The sequence below is a fragment of the Poeciliopsis prolifica genome, unplaced genomic scaffold (assembly GCF_027474105.1).
Source record: "Poeciliopsis prolifica strain line A6 unplaced genomic scaffold, Auburn_PproV2 SCAFFOLD005, whole genome shotgun sequence".
Taxonomy (NCBI): Eukaryota; Metazoa; Chordata; class Actinopteri; order Cyprinodontiformes; family Poeciliidae; genus Poeciliopsis; species Poeciliopsis prolifica.
In genome coordinates this window covers 11,996,249-12,014,129 of record NW_026562380.1, presented here as the reverse complement: position 1 = coordinate 12,014,129, position 17,881 = coordinate 11,996,249, and the positions used below count along the sequence as shown (strand labels likewise).

Sequence of the window (17,881 nt, the reverse complement as noted above, 5' to 3'; positions counted from 1 at the left end):
TAGTCAAATTTGGAAGCAGACACAGGGGGGAGAAGCCAGATGAGGTCAAAATACTGAAGTTTCTTGCCTTCTCAACCTAACAGAAAGACAAACACGTGTTTAGGTACGTTTGAGACTCTGGATGCATCGGCACAACTTCACCGTGGGATCCGATTAGGCTCGTCAGCAAATTCCCATCTCATCTGATCAAGGTAAAAATGCATCACACCTTTGAGGAAATTGCTGTGGAGAAGTGACTGTGTTGCCATGGAAGTTCTGATCAACCATTAACCTTCAAGCTGCTTAAGAGTCCCTTTTAATATATACTTTGCACGCGATCAAATTAACACGGAACTTGACTTGATTCATTTGCACCATTCAAGTCGTCTTTCTATAAATGCAGCTCAGATGAATAATCCTCTCTTCATATCTATATGAAGGTTTCAGAGATTCGACAATGTACAATAATCTAGTCCCAGTTTTACCAGTCTCACCGCTTCCCCCAATCGAAAGCGACACTATGGAGTTTTCACAGAATAAATATTCAACGGCCTTTGAGTGGAATAATTCGGTCTGTTTTGCAATTTGATCAGTGATCAAATGCTGTCCTTGAAAAGTGACGCAGCCTTTTCATTTAGCACCAAATCAGATGTTGACTCAGAATCAGTACTTAACAAGCAATAGAAACGTGATGGAAGCATGCAATAATTTATCTATGATTTGCACTTGTGCCACCCCTTAATTTGATGGCACCCTGTATAGAGAGCCCAATAGCAGAGATCAATAACTCACAGCTGAATGAGGAACAATTGTCTATGGTCTGGGCCTCATTATATTTTAGAATAGCTTATGTTTCACTTTCCTGAGATGTTCATCACTAGAACTAAAAATAAAGTGCACTTTTGTCCCATCTCATTAGACGCAACCCGTTTTAAAGCAGCAGGAGGTCCAGACATGAAAGCGTTTAAAACTTGTGCTGCTGTGGAGTTTCTGTACGTGATGAGTAAGAACACATCGCCTCTGAAACTCTGGCACATCTGCCTGTGGAGAGCAGAGGCCTCTCTCCCTCTGCCTGAGCCCAGTGCAGCACATTCATTATTAATCCACCAGTCTCACCCTCCTTCTCAGTTCAGCCAATTACAGCCGGGCCCCTGCGACTTGCTGCCTGTCTCATTTGACACTGTGTTGGCTGGCTTTGATGTCTCTATCAACTCGACCGGGCCGAGGACTGAGAGCCTTAATGGAGGCAGAGGGTGGGGTGCGGATTATATGCCAGCAGCCTCAAGAGGTGGAACGTTTCTTTCTTTTTTAATATATTGGTTTAATTCATACTTTACTTTAATCAGAAGGCTTTGGGCCAGGCTTTCTCCAGGGTCTCGGGGTCCCATCACGAACATGGCTGCTAATCCCGTTGCTCTTTCATCGGGGGTCGGCTGGCCGACCCGAGGCCTCTGCCCTCCTCTAGGGCTGGAGAACACGTTCCTTCCTTTCCTCCACTCCTGGTACAGCATGAGGTCAAGCTTCTTTCAGCTCAAAAATATGTCAAGTGAATCTGATTGAATTTCGAGTTCAAACACCAGCCCCGGCCGGCACAGCTTAATAACACAGACAAAACAGGCCCTTCAGCTGAACTTTGAATAACAATCCTTCTGTCAGTTCCCCACCTTGAGTCCCGACTATTTGCGGCCCTGACCTTTTGAAGCAGGAAGTTACTGTTAGCGCGCCTCGAACAGCTGCAACGGCAACCTGCTTTACAGCATATTTCCCCTCGTTTTCCTCCCCCGACTTGTTGCACATGTTCCAACTTACCCATACTTAACAGCTCAGGCTACGCGGCTTTGGGCGGCAGTCGCTCGCCAACGATCGCTCGGACCGGCGATCGGCAAGCTGACCGCATCCATTTCTATTAGCAGGGGAGCTGAAAGCAGGGGAAAAAAAAAAAAAGGACAAAAACCTGCAGAGGTATTTTCTACACAAGACTCAAAACACTGGGGAGATGCATCTCAAGGCTTGGATTCTGTAAGAAATGACAACATTGCATACATTTATTTGGGATGGACTCCAATTTCAATACATGCAAAAATAAAAAATAAAAATAATAATAATGTAGTGTTAACATTATTGCAAACACTTTCTGGTCTCCCTGCTGTTGTGTATTATATTTTTTATTATCTTAGGATAAAAAAAACATTAACAATTACATGGGATGCCTTGTTCTGCATAATTTAACGTATACACAGTGGGAACAGGAATGGCAATGCTTTAGACATCATCACAGCCTCTTTGCAAACCCCCCCTCACCCCCCCCACCCAGTCTCCCCACCCACCCCGCCCCACCCCCAACCCACTGCCTGCATGCAGTTTGCACTGCACAAAGGCCAAAAGTCACATGAGACAGCCTGCAAAGAGCACAAGAAGCATTCACAGTAAAGGAATATAAGGAAGGAGGATAGGAGGGAAGAGCAAAAGATGAGAGGAGGGAAGGCGGGAAGGGAGGGAGGGGAGGAGGAGGAGAAGAGAGAGGGAGTGAAACAAAGTGACTGCAGCACTGGCCTTGGTTTAGACAGGAGAAGGAGCAGCATAGTTCTAGTTCTAGTATTTCATTCCAACTTCTCCCACACTTCAACTCCCGTCTCCTGATTGTGGTACTCTTTCCATTGTCTTTGACACAAAAAAAAAAGTTTGTTTATATATGCATGTATATATATGTATATACATATATATATGTATATATATATAAACACATCTTTATAGCTACAGCACCTTTTCCCACGGGGCAACAGTGTCAATACCTCGCACATGGTACATTGCCGTGCCAAAAAGAAAACAAACAAACAAAAAAAAAAAAACAAGAAAATAATAAAAACAGAAACAATATATTGGTCAGGATATTTATCTTTTTTTTTCCCTAAAATTGGCATTCGACATTATATTCTATTGTCGTCTGGGGGAGGGAAAGGGACAAAGGTTCTTCTTTTGAGTTTATATTCAAGTTTTCTCCTTTTTTTTTTTTTAATTCAGGTGTATAATTTCTTCTTTTCCTGCTTTTAAAAGAGTTCACACTTTTGTGATTTGCGTGTGTTGCTCTTCATCAAAAGGTTCATTTTCCGGATCAGAGTCAGTGGTGTCAGAGTATCGATAATGGTCTGGCTCATTGTCGCTAACGTCTGGGGTGACGGACGTCGAAGTGCTAGCCTCGGAGTTTGAAGGCTCCTCCACGGTTTTCGTAAAATACAACTTCACCTAGAAATCGAGAACAGCTCCGGTTAAACGGGTTCAATTCTTCGGGGGACTTGGCGTGAGACGAACCCAAAACGGCTCCCGTCCCTGCTTACCTTAAAGTTTGGTGAGAAGTAGCGGTTGGCTTTGTCTTTGTTAGCCTTGTCTAAATCATTTTTTGTGAGCGTCAGGATCAGGTAGTCCCTGTCGCCTTCCCTGCAGCCGTCTCTGGTCTCAGCGCCCTGCGGCTGGGCCTGGACCGGGCCCTGGACCGGGCCCTGGATCAGGCTCTGGATCGGGCTCTGCCCCAGCCCCAGCCCCTGGCCCGATACTCCTTGCTGGCTCTCCACGTTGTTCACCGCCCCGTTCTCCATCTTTTCCCCGCTCTCATCTGGTCCAGGAATGAAGAATGTGTTCACCCAGAAGTGGAACATTTTGTCCTGATGGAAGAGAAAGACGGCAAAAAGAAATAGGTGAGCCAAAAGGATTTTCGGCAGATTTAGGGACAAAGTGGTCCGAGACGAGAATCAGAAGGTTTTTGGCTTCTCTGGTTGGTCAGAAAGCTAAAAACTGACCAATGAGCACAGTCTACCTAACCACCGCCAGTTCTCTAGTATTCAAGTTATTATTCGGAGCTAAAATCAGCAGTTTAGATTTTAGCTCATACCAAACTGGGGAAAACTAATTTGACAACTAACTAGGAAAAACGTCAGCAGATACCAGGCCTGTTATAGAATGTGGCAGATTTGAAAACCAGAAGTTAAGGATATGTATTCTCTGCTAACAGTTTCACCAGTGAAACTGCACAATAGAGTAAATATTGGCATGTTTACATCCATGCAGTTCGTATTTGTTCAGTCATGTGACAGCGATGCTTCAAAGACTTCTGGGGTGTTTTATCTGTCATAAATTAAGAATATTGCTGCTCTCTTACCGACCACATTAAACGATAATCAAGGATCCTAAAGACAGAATAAAATGCCGAATCCTAACGATTCGGTTTTAAAAAGGCGAAACTCTGTTTTCCAGCTCTCACACGCCATTTAGTATGTTACCGTAACGACTGTCGAGGCTCACAACAGGAAGGCTACAAATTAATATTTTGAACGGTGTATTACTAACATAGCAATTGATTAACGCGCAACAGCTGGAAATTGGCCACAAATCTTGGCTTTTAATTAATTCTCTCTTTATGTTTCTCCTTATTGTCAATAAATCCAAAAGTTTTACAGAGTAATTTATCAAGCTTTGTGTAAGTACAATACATAAACCAAACTAACCTTCTTCATCATCTTATTCTGTTTGTGGAAGAACTCCACTTTGATGTCGCCGCAGACGGGCAGCGGCTGGGGGAATTCGAATATCATGTGCTTGTCCTCCCTTCTGGTGTGAGCCGGGTTCGACGTGTGAATCTTCACTTTGAGTTGGTACACGACAAACTGCGGATCTGCGGACAGAGCGGTGATGTTGCCAGAGGGTTGAGGGAGCGAGATACATGATGGAAAAATTAGAAGAAAAATAAATAAATAATAATTTTTGATAAATTGAGACAAAGCAACAAGAGGTTATGGAGTGAGAGATGGGGGAGGGGGGAGAAGCAGGGAGTGAATCGGGACAGCAGGACAGGACATTACCACTGTTATTACACAAACTGGACAAAAGACACAGCACACCACCACCTCCCCCCACTGTGTGAGTCCCAAAAGTGACAGTTTAATGTAAAAATATTTTTAAAAATGTGAAAAAAAAAAAACTAGGAGAAAAGGTAAGTAAGGTAAGTAACAGACCACAACCACAAATGTTTTATATATATATATATATATATATATATATATATATATATATATATAAAGAGCCAGAATAAAATACATGGAACCCTATTCTGATGGTTTAGCTTTAGACGAGCGCAACACTTTGCACCAATTTTGACCCTGTCCGGTTCCTATCAGGGTGGGGGGTGGTACTGGAGATGATTTTTTGTTTATTCATTTATTTATTTTTTTTTACTTTTTATGCATCTTTTGAAGCTGTACTCTATCCCTGCCAGGCAACATGTCTACCTTAGACTGCTCCGGCCTGGTGCGTCTCTGGGGCCGCATAAAAGCAAATGAGTGAAATAATAATAATGGATGAAAGGCTCATTTACCCCAATGCCAATTCCCTTTCTTGAAGCCCTGAGGGGTCGGCTCGCTCCTGTTTTTAACGGTACTGTCCCCTTAGAGAGAAAGAAGGAAATTATCACAAGCAGGGCCTGGCTGGCTGGTCAGGGGCTTCACAGCACAGCAGGCATAAACACAAAAGCTCCACATAAATATTCACATGTTTGCATCAGGGTAACTATTCCTAAACATACAAGTCTGCAGCTTCACAGGAACGTGCCTCTTACAGTTCTGAAAAGACATCAATCGGGGGAGATACACAAAAGGGGAAGCAACAAAAGGGGGAACTTTGTATAATTGCAATAAAACTACTATTAAAAAAAAAAAATCATTAAATCCGTCTTTGGTGAGCTATAACAAGATTATCAAAACTCTGTTCGCTAGAGGGCGGAGGAAAATAAACTCTTGCACGTTTAAGGAGATTTCTCAGAATAGGGCTTCGGTTTTAAAGTAGAAGGAGAAGAAAGCAGGAAAGAGAAGAAGTAATGAAGTCAGGGCTGAAGAGCAGGTTCCGGCGTTAAGGCAAGAAAGCCACAAACAAGAAGGAGAAAGAGCAGCTTTATTCTGACCAGCAGCTTGAAAACAATCAAATTTAGACACAAGAGCAGCTCAGCATCGAGTGACTCACATACACTTTTGAGCACACAGGGTGAATTATTTCACTGTTTCTGTAAACATCCTCAAGAGCATGGAGTGTCACTAAACAGCACAAAAAAAAAAACTAAATAAATAGGAAGCGTTAGGAGGCGTTTGACTTGGTGGCTGGAACGGGCGACTACGAGTGTAAACGCTGGTGTCAACACGGCGTTTTACAACGGGCATGTCACTCTGGGCTCAGAGCAAACACGCAATGATGTGTCAATACAGGTAACTGCCACAAACTGATAACCAAGTTATTAAGAGCCGAGTGGTCGGCTATTGTATGCAAAACTAAATTGCAGACAAAAACGTTTTTGATTCCTCTTCCAACTTTGAGCTACTTCCTGGTCTACTTTGCTGGAGTAAAAGCCTGGCTGAACTCGCTCAGGTGAAAGCTTCGTTTATTTGTGAGCGGCGGCGTTTACTTCCCTAGTGCTGTGATTAAACAGTGGACGCTCTAATTCCTCCTACGACCGGGCATAGACAGCCAAAAGACAAGAACACAGGTAGGCTTTGGCTGCTGTGAGAACATTTTTATATTATTTAAAATGCATTTTTAAAAAAATTACTTGAACTAATTAGTGCAAATAAATTAAAAGAAAAAAAAAGCAACGATTATTCATACTGCAGCAAAATTATTAGGACAGATTATTTTTAAATAAAAAGTATTGACAATATTCATTACCATCATATCAATATTATATTTGCATTCTTCCGACTTTTTTTTTTTTTACATAATTTGGGAAATGTGTAATTAATATTTTCACTGCAGTTTTAAAGCAAGCTTTAGTTTCCATGCTAATGCATTCTGCTGTTTTTTTTTTTTTGCTAAATGTTTACTAGAAAGCTTTTGTCTTTCAAGCAAGAAAGAAAACAATGTGGCAGTCTTTGAGTAAGGTGAACGACGGTAAGCAGCAACAGGTGTGGGAGGAGCAGCGCTGTGTTGCTATAGTCTCTATACAGCCCAAGAAAACTCTGTGACACTTCCACAACGTTTCGCTGTGGAAAAGCTCTGAATCTACAAATTCAGAAAAAAGTGGAAAATAAACGTCCAGTTGCACTTTTCTGCCAAAAGTCCAAAAACAAGGCGACCGATTCGAACCGCAGGTGAGTTCTAAAACACCGGCACGCAGGACGACCGAGAAGGAGCTGCTGTCCTCCACGGCGCTACGCCGCAGTGTGGGTGAGCCCGGAGTCTGAGTCACTCTCTCTCCATTCTGAACAGCAGCATGCATGCATGCCTACACCCTGGTTTGGAGCAGAATTCAAACATGAACTTGACTCACTGCAGGTGCCCCCGCTGAACATGGGGAGAGTCTCGAAGACCATCTTGTGGAACAGCAGCGCCACCGGCTTGTACTCCAGCTGGTTCCTTAACAGATAATTATAATAGTAGACGTAGCGCCGTTGGCTCGGGATCGTCACCCCCTGCAAGACACCCGTCAGGTCGGGGAAAATGTGGAGTGAGACGCTGGCGACGTGTTCAAGCGCCAAAGGATGCTTTGGAAAACATGCAACAACATTTACAGACCAAGACAACTTAAAATTTGATTTGCTTTTCATTGGGATTTATGCTGAAATGTACACAAATATGTGATTTTAGACAAGCAGCGAGTGTCAAATTTGCAGCCACACATGATCCAGATTGTGACAGAGTTCCTGCAAATTTTCTCTTGTAAAAACATGATGCTTCTCCAAACTCAACTTCCCAGAGTTCTCAGTCCTTCATATTCATTTTGAAGTAGAAAGAAGAACAAAAGGGAAGACAAAACAGAAAAAGGGGAAATAAAAAAGGGACAATGCTAGGAAAGAAGGATGGATACGAGGAAGGAACAAGGAAAGACAAGGGAGGGCAGAAAAAAGGAGGCAAGGAAAGATGGGACGGGAGGTTAAACACAAGAAAGGAAAAATGGACACAATGGCGGAAGGAAAGAAGGAGACAAGAAAGAGCAGAGGAAAGGGAGTAAAAACAACAAAAGGAAAGAAGCTAGGATGGAAGGACAAAAAGGAATGAGGTGAACAAGGAAGAAAATAAATGAAAAAGGACTGCAGTCAACAGAAAGACAAAGGAGAAAAAGGAAGAATAGGGAAAGAAGGATACAAGTACAGAAGGAAAGATAAGATATGAAGGAAGGACAAAATAAAAAGACATGGGATGGGAAAATATTGGGAAAAAGGGAATGAAACATGGGACGTACCTTGTTCAATGTTTAAATAATTGAACAAGCTACAAAGTACATCAAAAGCAAATCAAATCCCACATTTTCCAGGCTGAGCAATCTGTCTTCAGTCGTCCACACACACACACACGCACACACGCACGCACGCTCTCTCTCTTCTCCTCAGCCCTCACCTTCCTGTCCCGTGTCCTCACTTCCCCGTAGAAGTCGAGCGCATCCTGGGCCTCTATGAACTTGCCGCGGTGGAGCAGATAGGCGCAGATCATGACCCCGGTGCGGCCCTTGCCGGCCTTGCAGTGGATGGCCGCCACGTGATTGTCGTCCTCGCTGAGCCATTGGTCCAAGTCTTCGCAAAATGGCTTAATTAGCTCCAGCTGAGGGGGGTTATGATCTTCGAAAGGATATTGTGCAACTGATGAGCGACGGGCCCACGCAGTGTCGGGAAGGAGCGAGTGGAAAACAGAAGCAGAGAGCAATGAGAACAGTCCACCTTTTTTGACTTTTTTTTTTTTTTAAAGCTTTTCCGTCCGACGGCGAGGAGGTAAGGCAGCCTACCTCTGCAGTTGAATTTGGCAGCATCGTAGTGTCTTTCTGCGCAGCTGAAATGGGAAGAAGCAAACTGCAGTTAGCCGGCACGCGGAGGAAGTTTCTAAGTAAACACAAACTCGATGAGAGACAAACAGTACGGGGAGCACTCACAGGTTGTAGATTTTGTAATGGTTTTTATGCTTCGAATCTAGAAACCTGTCAAGAGGATAAACAGAAACTAAAACTCAATCATCTTAAGATGCTATTCATTTACCAAACAAATGTCACGAAATAATCACTCACCGAACTACGTCGTCTATATTGTTTCTGTACACGCCTTCGAGTCGCTCTGCTGGAAAGCCCATAGCAATAATGTTTGGGTAGATATCTGTTCAGCATGGATTAAGGGAAAAACAGAACAAAGCACACACAGAACACAACGCCACAAGATGCTTAGACGATTTCTGAACAGGAAGACGAGCGGCGGACCATATTAAAAGTTCCAGTCAATGTCGACTTGAGGTCGTCGCTGCTGTTACGGCAGGATGGAAACGCAGAGGAAAAGGGCCTCGGTCGGTGCCCGGGGGTGGGGTGGGGGGTATATTTGTGCCTCGCGGCAGATGGCCTTGACAGTGAGAGGTGGAGAGGACGGGAGCAGCAGCACTCCATGCAGGCGGGTGCAGCCAGAGTATCCGCTCCTTCACCCAACATTTATTTTTAGAGCGCGAAAGTTATATCGGGACGAGTTCAAATGCGCGGCTTATCAGTTCGGATCCGGGTCCGGACTCGTTTGAATATCTGTGAGAGCACTGTGACGTCATACAGGTATATGGAGAGAATAAGAAGAAGAAACAACATGTTTTGTGTAACGACTGGAAGGTTGCAGCACAGGGACTTGTGGATGTTGTCATTGATCAAAATGTCGTCATGTTGCAGTGGCAAAAAAAAAAAAAAAAAAGACTCAGTTGCCGTGTGTGCATTTGTGTTTTCGAACCTCGACTACTACGCCTACCTGTAACTGAAATCTGCTCGTCGCCATAAGATGCACAATTTCACACTTTAACCACTAACAAAAAAAAGAGCGCCAGTTCTTACTCTCTCCAAGCCGAGGTGTCAAAATAAAAAAAATTTTTTTTTTTTTAATTCAAATTTAATCTTTGGTTTACAAGCCGGTCAGAGAAAATATACACACACCTGATGGTTTTTACACAATAAGCTGCACACAGACGAGTACCTGCACATGCAAAAACACAAGGACAACCCTTTTCATGGTACGCTCGGCACGTACACATGCTTCATTGTTCAATCAGCAGACCTGCAGCAAGCCGGAGTCCAGAACGGGAACTCGCACTCAACTGTAAGACGAACAAAAGATTCAAATTCCTCCATCTGGAACAAACCGTAGTAATTTAAATATTTCCAGTAGTAGCTCCAGAGAGCTAACCGTGGATGAGGAAGAAAGAAAAATTTGTTGGAAGTAAACATGGAGTCGTATAAGATTTTTATGAAGTTGCGGAAAAATGCCACATCTTCACAGTACTTGTTAAAAATACCAAAATAGAAAAGGAATCATTATTTAAAAAGGCTGGATAACCGACCCCCCCAACGGCTGCAAAAAATATGACCGTACATTACTTTAATTCTGAAACATAAACTTGAGCAAAGACCAGGCACTCCAAACAAAACTGCTCATTCTGATACCATCAGAGCTTTTTGTCATTCTGCTTTCTGCAGAGTAACAACACCTGCAGCTAATACAAGCTAATATGTGTCAGGCTATCTGACAGGGTAGCCATCCCGCACTCAGCGGCTTAACACACATGTTGTCTGCAGCTTGACAGAGGTTTCAAAACAACGTTACCTTAATGGCGGTGGGTAGTTTCCACCCCATGACTGTCTGCTTTTGGTTTCCAGAAATACATCCAGACTAATCTACCCTTGCTGTTAGCGAGGGCAAAAGAAAAAAGTAGAGCAGCCACATTTCAGTCAGCTGATTGCCAGTGCGCAGCCACACTAAACTCTGGTCACTACTTCTTTCATCTCACTCGGCTCTCAAACGATGTGAGAAAATTTGAGCAGTTTTGAAACGGCCCTCTTTCAAAACCTTGATAATATACAACCAATAATCAGCCTTTGCCTGCTTATGATCAGTGGCAGTTTTTGATACGGGCGGTTGCCCAGGGCGGCAGAAAGGGTAGGGTGCCCACCAATGACAAAGTAGAATATACTTCATCTGTTTTGCATTGAGCAAGACTGCGAGTGCACTGGAGTAAATGTCACTTGCTTGCTGCTGAGTACTGCTGCTGAGACTAAATAATCAGTTTTCTGCTTTGAAAAAAAAAAAAAAAAGTTTAATAATTACTTAAAGTTTAATAAGCTGAGTGGTGAGGAGGGGGCAGGGGTGAAAGGAGGGCTTGATAACCAGGACATTATTACTGTTAGTACCACCTCTGCTTGTGATGTTGGCATACTTTGAATTCCATTTCCATAAAGCGCAACAAAGACATCTATCTGTTGATATGCCATAGTCTTGTACATTAATGCCACAAAGACCTAATTAAAATCGGAATTCTGCTTCTTTTTTGTTAACCCAGTTAATGGGCTACTCAAGTCTTCAATGCAAGAAAGAAAGAAAAAAAGAAAAATCCAGAGTTCCCAGGAGACCCCAAGTCCAAGGCATGGGGTGGGGGGGCTTGGTTTCTGCAGCTGAGAAGAAATGCATATACAGGACCCCAATGTAAGCTCCAATAAAAATTTTTTTTAAAAATCTGCTGCTTTAGGCACGCCTTTTCTTTAAAGCCAGCCTTGCCTGAGCTCTATGCATACATCAAATCCACAACTTCCAGCAAAGAAGTCGAGGAGGGGTGGGTGAAGGGAGAGTTGGAAGCATGGAGCGCTAAGAGAGAGGAGGTGGGGAGGACAGGAAAGGGGGCAAAGCACAAGGAGGAAGAGTTGGAGTGGGAGTAGCAAAAGAAAAAGAGCAAAAAAAAAAAAAAGGAGAGGTGGTGGGTTGAGAGGAACGGAGAGAGAGATAGAGGGAGAAAGAGGGAGAGAGCACTCAGACAGCAACGCTGATACAAGATCACCGGCAACTCTATTTTAAGGGCAATTCCCAGAACTGTGATACTGCATTACATAACTGCAGAGAGAGCCCGTATTGTTTTTAGACGCCATGCCAGAAATGATAAAACGAAGCAACTTGAAAGTGCCCACATCTAAACAAAGGGGGGGGGTAGACCTCAAGCAAAAGATAGATGTCCCTTTTTTGAGCAGCGGGGGTCCTGCCCCCTCGTTTTAACACCTGCATCAGGGCACAGAGAGCCACACCGCAGCGTCCCACCAACCCTGAAAGACACAACATTAGATTTACCACATTATGAAACCAGGTGATAAAACATCTGACCCGATGCAGCAACGTATGGTAACACAGACGTCACATGGCCGACGGCACGGCCACACAGCTGAATCAAGGTGCAAAGAAATCTAATTTCCCCTACATAAAACTGGGAATATTTGGCCAATTCCCCCCCCTACGAAAGGCAGGTCAAATACCGAGAAAGAGATGAGACTTTTATTTCTCCACTTATTAAAGGCATCAAAACTGAGATCTTGGCATCACAAGAGCATGTCTTTTGATGCACTTTTTTTGAGTTGCAGTTAAATCAGATGAAGGCTTTGAAGGATACATGGGGGACCATCTTATAATTCCTTAAGTTAGCGTTACATTCAAACCTATTAACTCGCCCAAAGAACCTACTGCAGTTTAATGGTTCTTAGGGGAGGGAGGGAAATAAATAAATAAATAAATAAATAAATAAATAAATAAATAAAATGCAACTGGCAGGTGAGACCACACAAAACTCAACGTCGACCATGGAAACCCTGATCAGTGCATCTCTAATGAAAGCTTGCATCGGTCCTGTGTTGGAGCTCTCGGCACAATGATGACTTCAACAGCACAGTATGTCCTTAAAAACTGGGGCTTGTTAATTTTTCATCTCTTGCAGCCCTGTTGACTGCATGAGACTTTCGTCTCTTTTTTTTTTAACCTGAATTTGCCCAAACACACTTTCCTGGATGCATTTCTGCATCAGATTAAAACAAAACTCTCTCCCTCCCTCAAGAGGACCAAAACAATACATCTTTACAATGATAATTATTATAATAAACTTAAATCGGTTTTAAAAACAACAACAAAAACAGATGCGTTTAGCTGGTCAGCTGCCACCGTCAGCTCACAAATAGCCCAATCTCATCAGGCCTACAGTTTAATAGGCTGCTCTCTGCAATGTCAGACATTAAATTATGAATCTAATTGGCAGCACTGGACCAGATCAGCTGTTAATCTAGTTTAATCACCAACCAAATAAGCAGGAGGGCCATCTTAACAGCAACAGGGAGTCGGACCAACTACAATAAATTGTCATTTAAGACATGACTCCTTAAAGGACCATGTGAAAATATGCATGCGATATATATATATATTTTTTTGTTTTGTTTTAAAGGATTGGATCGTGATTTTTGAACTCTTCCAGACTAACTACTCATTTAGTGCAACCCCGCCATAATAAACCAGAAGAACAAGTCATTCAAAAGATGCATGCATTCTGCAACTGATACCAACTGCCTTGAGCGTCCAATGATGAGTTAATGAAACGATTAAACACCAATAATAATGATAATAGTCATCTGACAACCTTAAAAAAAATCAGCTCATTGCTGGGCCAATTGGTGTTCCAAATAATAATAATCATAATCAGAACAATAAGCCGTGTGCTGATTACAACACATGCACAACAGTCTTGGGGGGGGAAATTTCCGAGTTAAATATTCTTGTGACATTTCTGCGTTGCTGCTTTGACAGATCCAGCGTCTTTCAAACATGCTGGCTGACAGCAGAGCGACTAGCCGACAGCTAACGGGGGTAGCAAGGAAGCTCACCAACCTCACGTTCCTCTGCTGACGTTTCTGGCCCCGTTTCTGCAAATAAATGCAACAAAGCCCCGCGACAGGGCAATGCAAAGAAGCACCGCAGAGAACATGGAAGGATACATGTTAAGTCCAAGTCGAACCCGTCCTCCTGGTATCTCCTTTTGTTCCGACTGACCATTTCTTTTATAATCGCAGCCATTGTAGCAGGTGATAAGAGAGTCTATATGGGGGGGGAGGGGGGTGCAGGAGGGGGCGAAGGGGTTAAAACAGATTTTATTTAGTATTCTGCGTCTGGTCGCTAACGTCGCAGTCGGTCCTCCCGGTCGCTGGCCGCTGAATTTTGCAGGTCCTCGCGCGGAGCAGTGGCTGTCGGTGGGATTAGAAAGGCTTCCTCTGGACCATAAAGACGGGCCTTGCTCCGCTCCTCGGCGCAGGCCCGACTTTCCCAATCCTGCGATTCGTCGTACAAACGCTCCCGGATAAAATACATGCAGCTATCCTCGGGTGAAACGTGTAAGATTCCCGACGCGTTCCAGGCGATGAGGTTAGAGAACTCACCGGCTCTCAAAACCAGTATCCAGTCACTGAGACGTAGCCAGCTAGCGCGGCTAATGCTACCTCCTTTTTCGGTCCAAAAACCTCCTAACGATTCAACATTGTCATCGACTGATTGCCAAGAACACATTTGAGAAAAAAAAATAAAAAAGTGACAGGCTCCACCTCAGATGTATATGGTCTATACAACGATCAGAAATCCGCCCGTACTGATTTGACAGTTTCGTCCCGGGGAATCATCTTCTTTTCTCGCTCCAGCTGAACTCTCAGGCTCCCATCATGGCCTCCAACCGAAGGAAAAAAAGAAGCTAGAGCAGGCTAGGATTTTACAACATGTACTCTGCCGCCGCCACGATATAGTCCCAACAAATAATTAAAACTCAGCCCGCCTAACGTCACCGAGTGTGGATTTAAATAATATCACCAGTCTCTGTTAACTAACTATTTACGTCTGCGAAAAGAAAATACCGTCAAAGAGTTATTTCTTTGTGCGTCTGGCGGAAGGATAAAAGTGTGTCCTAATCGCTCCCTTCTGTCAAAACGGTCACGTGTGAGTGTAATTAGGGAAGTTTCCAACAAAATGTCACTTCTTGCGGTTTTAACTGTCATTTTACACTATAGAAATATGTCATTGTAACTGGTCAGTCAAAAAGACATCCATTGTGTTTGCACGCTGTGAAACTGTTCACGTTTTTCAAGTCAATTGTGCCAGGAAATGAAATTTCGCACGTGTATTTGGAACATATCTAAAATGCAGTGAACTGGTCAAATTAAACTTTTACAGTAACATCGTATTGCTATTACACACGTTTAAAAAATGCTATAACGGACTGATCTGAAATTTTGTTTAATAACAATAATAATACTAAAACATTTAAAACCCCTTATAGCTCTCGCGTGTAAGTATCTGCCCCATCCTCTTGGTAATGATCTCATCAGACACCTGGAACCGGTGCTGATCCAACTGTTACCACTAGAGGTGACTATAACGGAATGAGTACACACACACACACACACACACACACAATAAGACAATATATATCATCTTGGAAGTAAGAAGTATGATAATCAAATTTTTCTAACAAACAGAATTTTCCTCATTTCCCTTTTCTCCATTCCTTGTTTAGAGATGTTTAAAGATTTATTTCTCAGGATTTTTGTTGTCTCTCTCATGTCAGCAGGAGTCCTTCGGAATGGTGAATACATTTCCTTGATTGGGACTAATTCCAAGAAGCCTACTTGTCTACGTTCAGCATTGATTCCAAACACTGATGTGCATCTTCACTGCAACAAAAAACAAAACAAAACAAAAAAAAACAGGACATTTCGCACAGAAGGCATAGTTAAAAAATAAGTCAACCACCCCTACTGGTAGGACTTGTGTTGATTGATAGCACTAATCAGATCAGATTCCCTCTGGAAAAAATAAAATTAAATAAATATATATATATGTAGTATACATATATATATTATAAAAAATGTCATGTAAAAACTTAACTGATGCATAATTGTGCAGTTAATTTAAATATGTCTGGAAATAAGTAGCATGTTTTTTGAAACTGAATATATTCTAATTCAGTTTATGTATTTTGGTCATCTTACTTAAAACTATCAATTGTTCAGTGTTGCTACGGAAGCGGGATTGCTGGAAAGCCAATGACTCAATGCAATCAGATTGGCGTCTTTGGAATGCCGCCATCTTTTTACCATTTGGCAACTTTGATTACAGTGTTGATATCAGATATTTACATTCACTACAAAGAAAGACACACAGTATGGCTGTCATTTTCCTGTGTTGCATCACTTTCAATTGCCAAAATTATTTTTATTTGCTCTGTGTCAGGATAATATGAAATGATCTTTAAAGAGAATTTCCTATTGCTCTCTTCAAACTCAAAAAGTACATAAAGTACCTTGAGCAATTTAATAAAAGGCCAGATGACAATGTTGTAAGTTTTAATTCACATTGTTTGAGTAAAATGGAACCACACCTCTACACATAGCGCAGAGTAACACATCAAACACACTACTTCCTTGTATAACATCAGTCAACAAGTCCCAGAGATAAGTTGGGATGGTTGCAAATGCACAATAAAGTATGCTAATGTGCAAAAGGACAATGATCTTAATTCTTGAAGACACATCCTATGGGCTCATTGAACTACAATTGATGTGTTTTGTCATCATGACCATTGTTATTTTTAAAGAGGAAAAAAAGGGGAAACCTGCAAGATGAGACCACCAAGGGTGCAAGGGTGGAAGCATCATTTTTTTGTCTGGGTGTTTTGTTGCTGGAAGGAATGGTGCGCTTCATAAAATAAATGGAATCATGTGGAAAGAACGTAATTAAATGTGGAAACAATATGTCAAGACATCAGCCGAGGAAGTTCGAGCTGGCGTGCACGGTGACTTTAACATACAATTAAATTAGTCATAAAGTTTTAGTTTGTTGTTTGTCAATGCTTAAATACACGTGCACATTTTCAAGTTCTTTTCCTTTTTTTTTAATCAACCTGCTGAACATTCCTTTGGGCTTGTATGCTATTTTTTTTAATAACTGCACAGCATGCCGAAACGTCCTCACTGTACATCATTTTATTTCCTATTCTGTTTGTATGTAGTTTGAATTCTATATTTGTGTGAATCTATACTTGCTTTGATCACCTGTCACTTTGTTGCTGTTGTGCTGTTATTTCAACAGTGCGGGCCAATAAAATTAATTTTCATTCGAAAGTTTTTATTCTAAAAATTTGTTGAAGCTGAAAAACTGTGTGAAATACTATTAGGAGGCACGGACCAGGAGGCTATTGCTTGTGGAAAGCAACTCAGAATTGGACTCAGGCACTTCTACCAAATAACAACTTGAAGATCTGAAGTCACTTTATAAAGAAAAGATGAATGAATTTAGCAAGAAAACCGCTCTGATGTTTTAAGATTCCCCCTGAAGTCTTTATAATGTATTGAGTAGCCAGCTTAGCAAATTAATCGGTAAAGGGTTCTGATTAGAACATAAATAATGTGACATAATGCAAAGCTATGTAGGAGTAGGACTGTCTTTTAGAGTGGACCCCAGTTTTCCCCATTGAGGAACACTTGAATGAGTATCTTCCAGCTTAAATGACTGGTAAAAAATTATTCAGTCTGTTTGCCTAGGAGCAAGCGTTTATTTTATTATTTTTATTATTTTGTGTGTGTTTATTTTTTTTTTTTGTCATTATCCTTCATTTTTCCACGCAGTGTTTTTCACAACAACAACAACTACAACAAAAATGAATGCAGACTCCAATGCGTTTGCCTCTTAAAAGTTGCAGCTGAGTGTTCTGGTCGAGTTTGCGACCTTCACCAGCAGATGGCAGCACTGCATCTTTTCCCATGCGCTGGTTTGAGAATCGTTTAAGCAGAGAATATTTGTGGCACCAGTAGCTCCAGTACAGATGGACCCAAAATCCACCGAACTGCTAGTGAGAAGCATCTCGAGGCTTTTGACGCTGATGACACTGTTTAAATACCAACTGTAATAAATTCTGAATGTAAGTTTAAGTATTTGAAGAGTTTAATTTAATGTGAAATACTTACATATAAAAGATGTTCTGAGGCGCTGAATCCAGTTCACAAAGTTTGGCAGATGAAATTTAACAGGTGAAAGGCGTTGACTGGAAAATAGATTAAATCCAAAAGCTATTTAGGAGT

The 17,881-nt window shown here is 42.1% G+C and overlaps 1 protein-coding gene across 2 annotated transcripts; it reads right to left on the bottom strand.

Moving 5' to 3' along the window:
* Window positions 1-2,942: 2,942 nt before the first annotated feature.
* Window positions 2,943-14,507, bottom strand: LOC129359834 (phosphatidylinositol 3,4,5-trisphosphate 3-phosphatase and dual-specificity protein phosphatase PTEN). Of its 2 annotated transcripts, XM_055029752.1 has the most exons (10): window positions 13,757-14,507; window positions 9,008-9,092; window positions 8,876-8,920; window positions 8,732-8,775; window positions 8,350-8,588; window positions 7,283-7,424; window positions 5,345-5,413; window positions 4,479-4,645; window positions 3,315-3,638; window positions 2,943-3,222 (listed from the first exon to the last, which is right to left on the bottom strand). In XM_055029752.1, exons 1-10 carry the CDS (start codon window positions 13,833-13,835, stop codon window positions 3,037-3,039), a joined length of 1,380 nt encoding a protein of 459 aa, XP_054885727.1. In that variant the 5' UTR covers window positions 13,836-14,507; the 3' UTR covers window positions 2,943-3,036. The 2 variants fall into 2 exon arrangements, with proteins under 2 accessions (XP_054885727.1, XP_054885728.1); XM_055029753.1 differs by lacking the exon at window positions 5,345-5,413.
* Between the last annotated feature and the right edge of the window lie 3,374 nt (window positions 14,508-17,881).

Excerpts from the sequence above, each read along its gene's own strand:
- LOC129359834 (XM_055029752.1), bottom strand. The coding sequence starts at position 13,835 with ATGGCTGCGATTATAAAAGAAATGGTCAGTCGGAACAAAAGGAGATAC. Across the intron at positions 8,921-9,007 it reads AATATAGACGACGTAGTTCG|GTTTCTAGATTCGAAGCATA; the intron begins GTGAGTGATTAT and ends TCCTCTTGACAG. Across the intron at positions 8,589-8,731 it reads TGCCAAATTCAACTGCAGAG|TTGCACAATATCCTTTCGAA; the intron begins GTAGGCTGCCTT and ends GTCGCTCATCAG.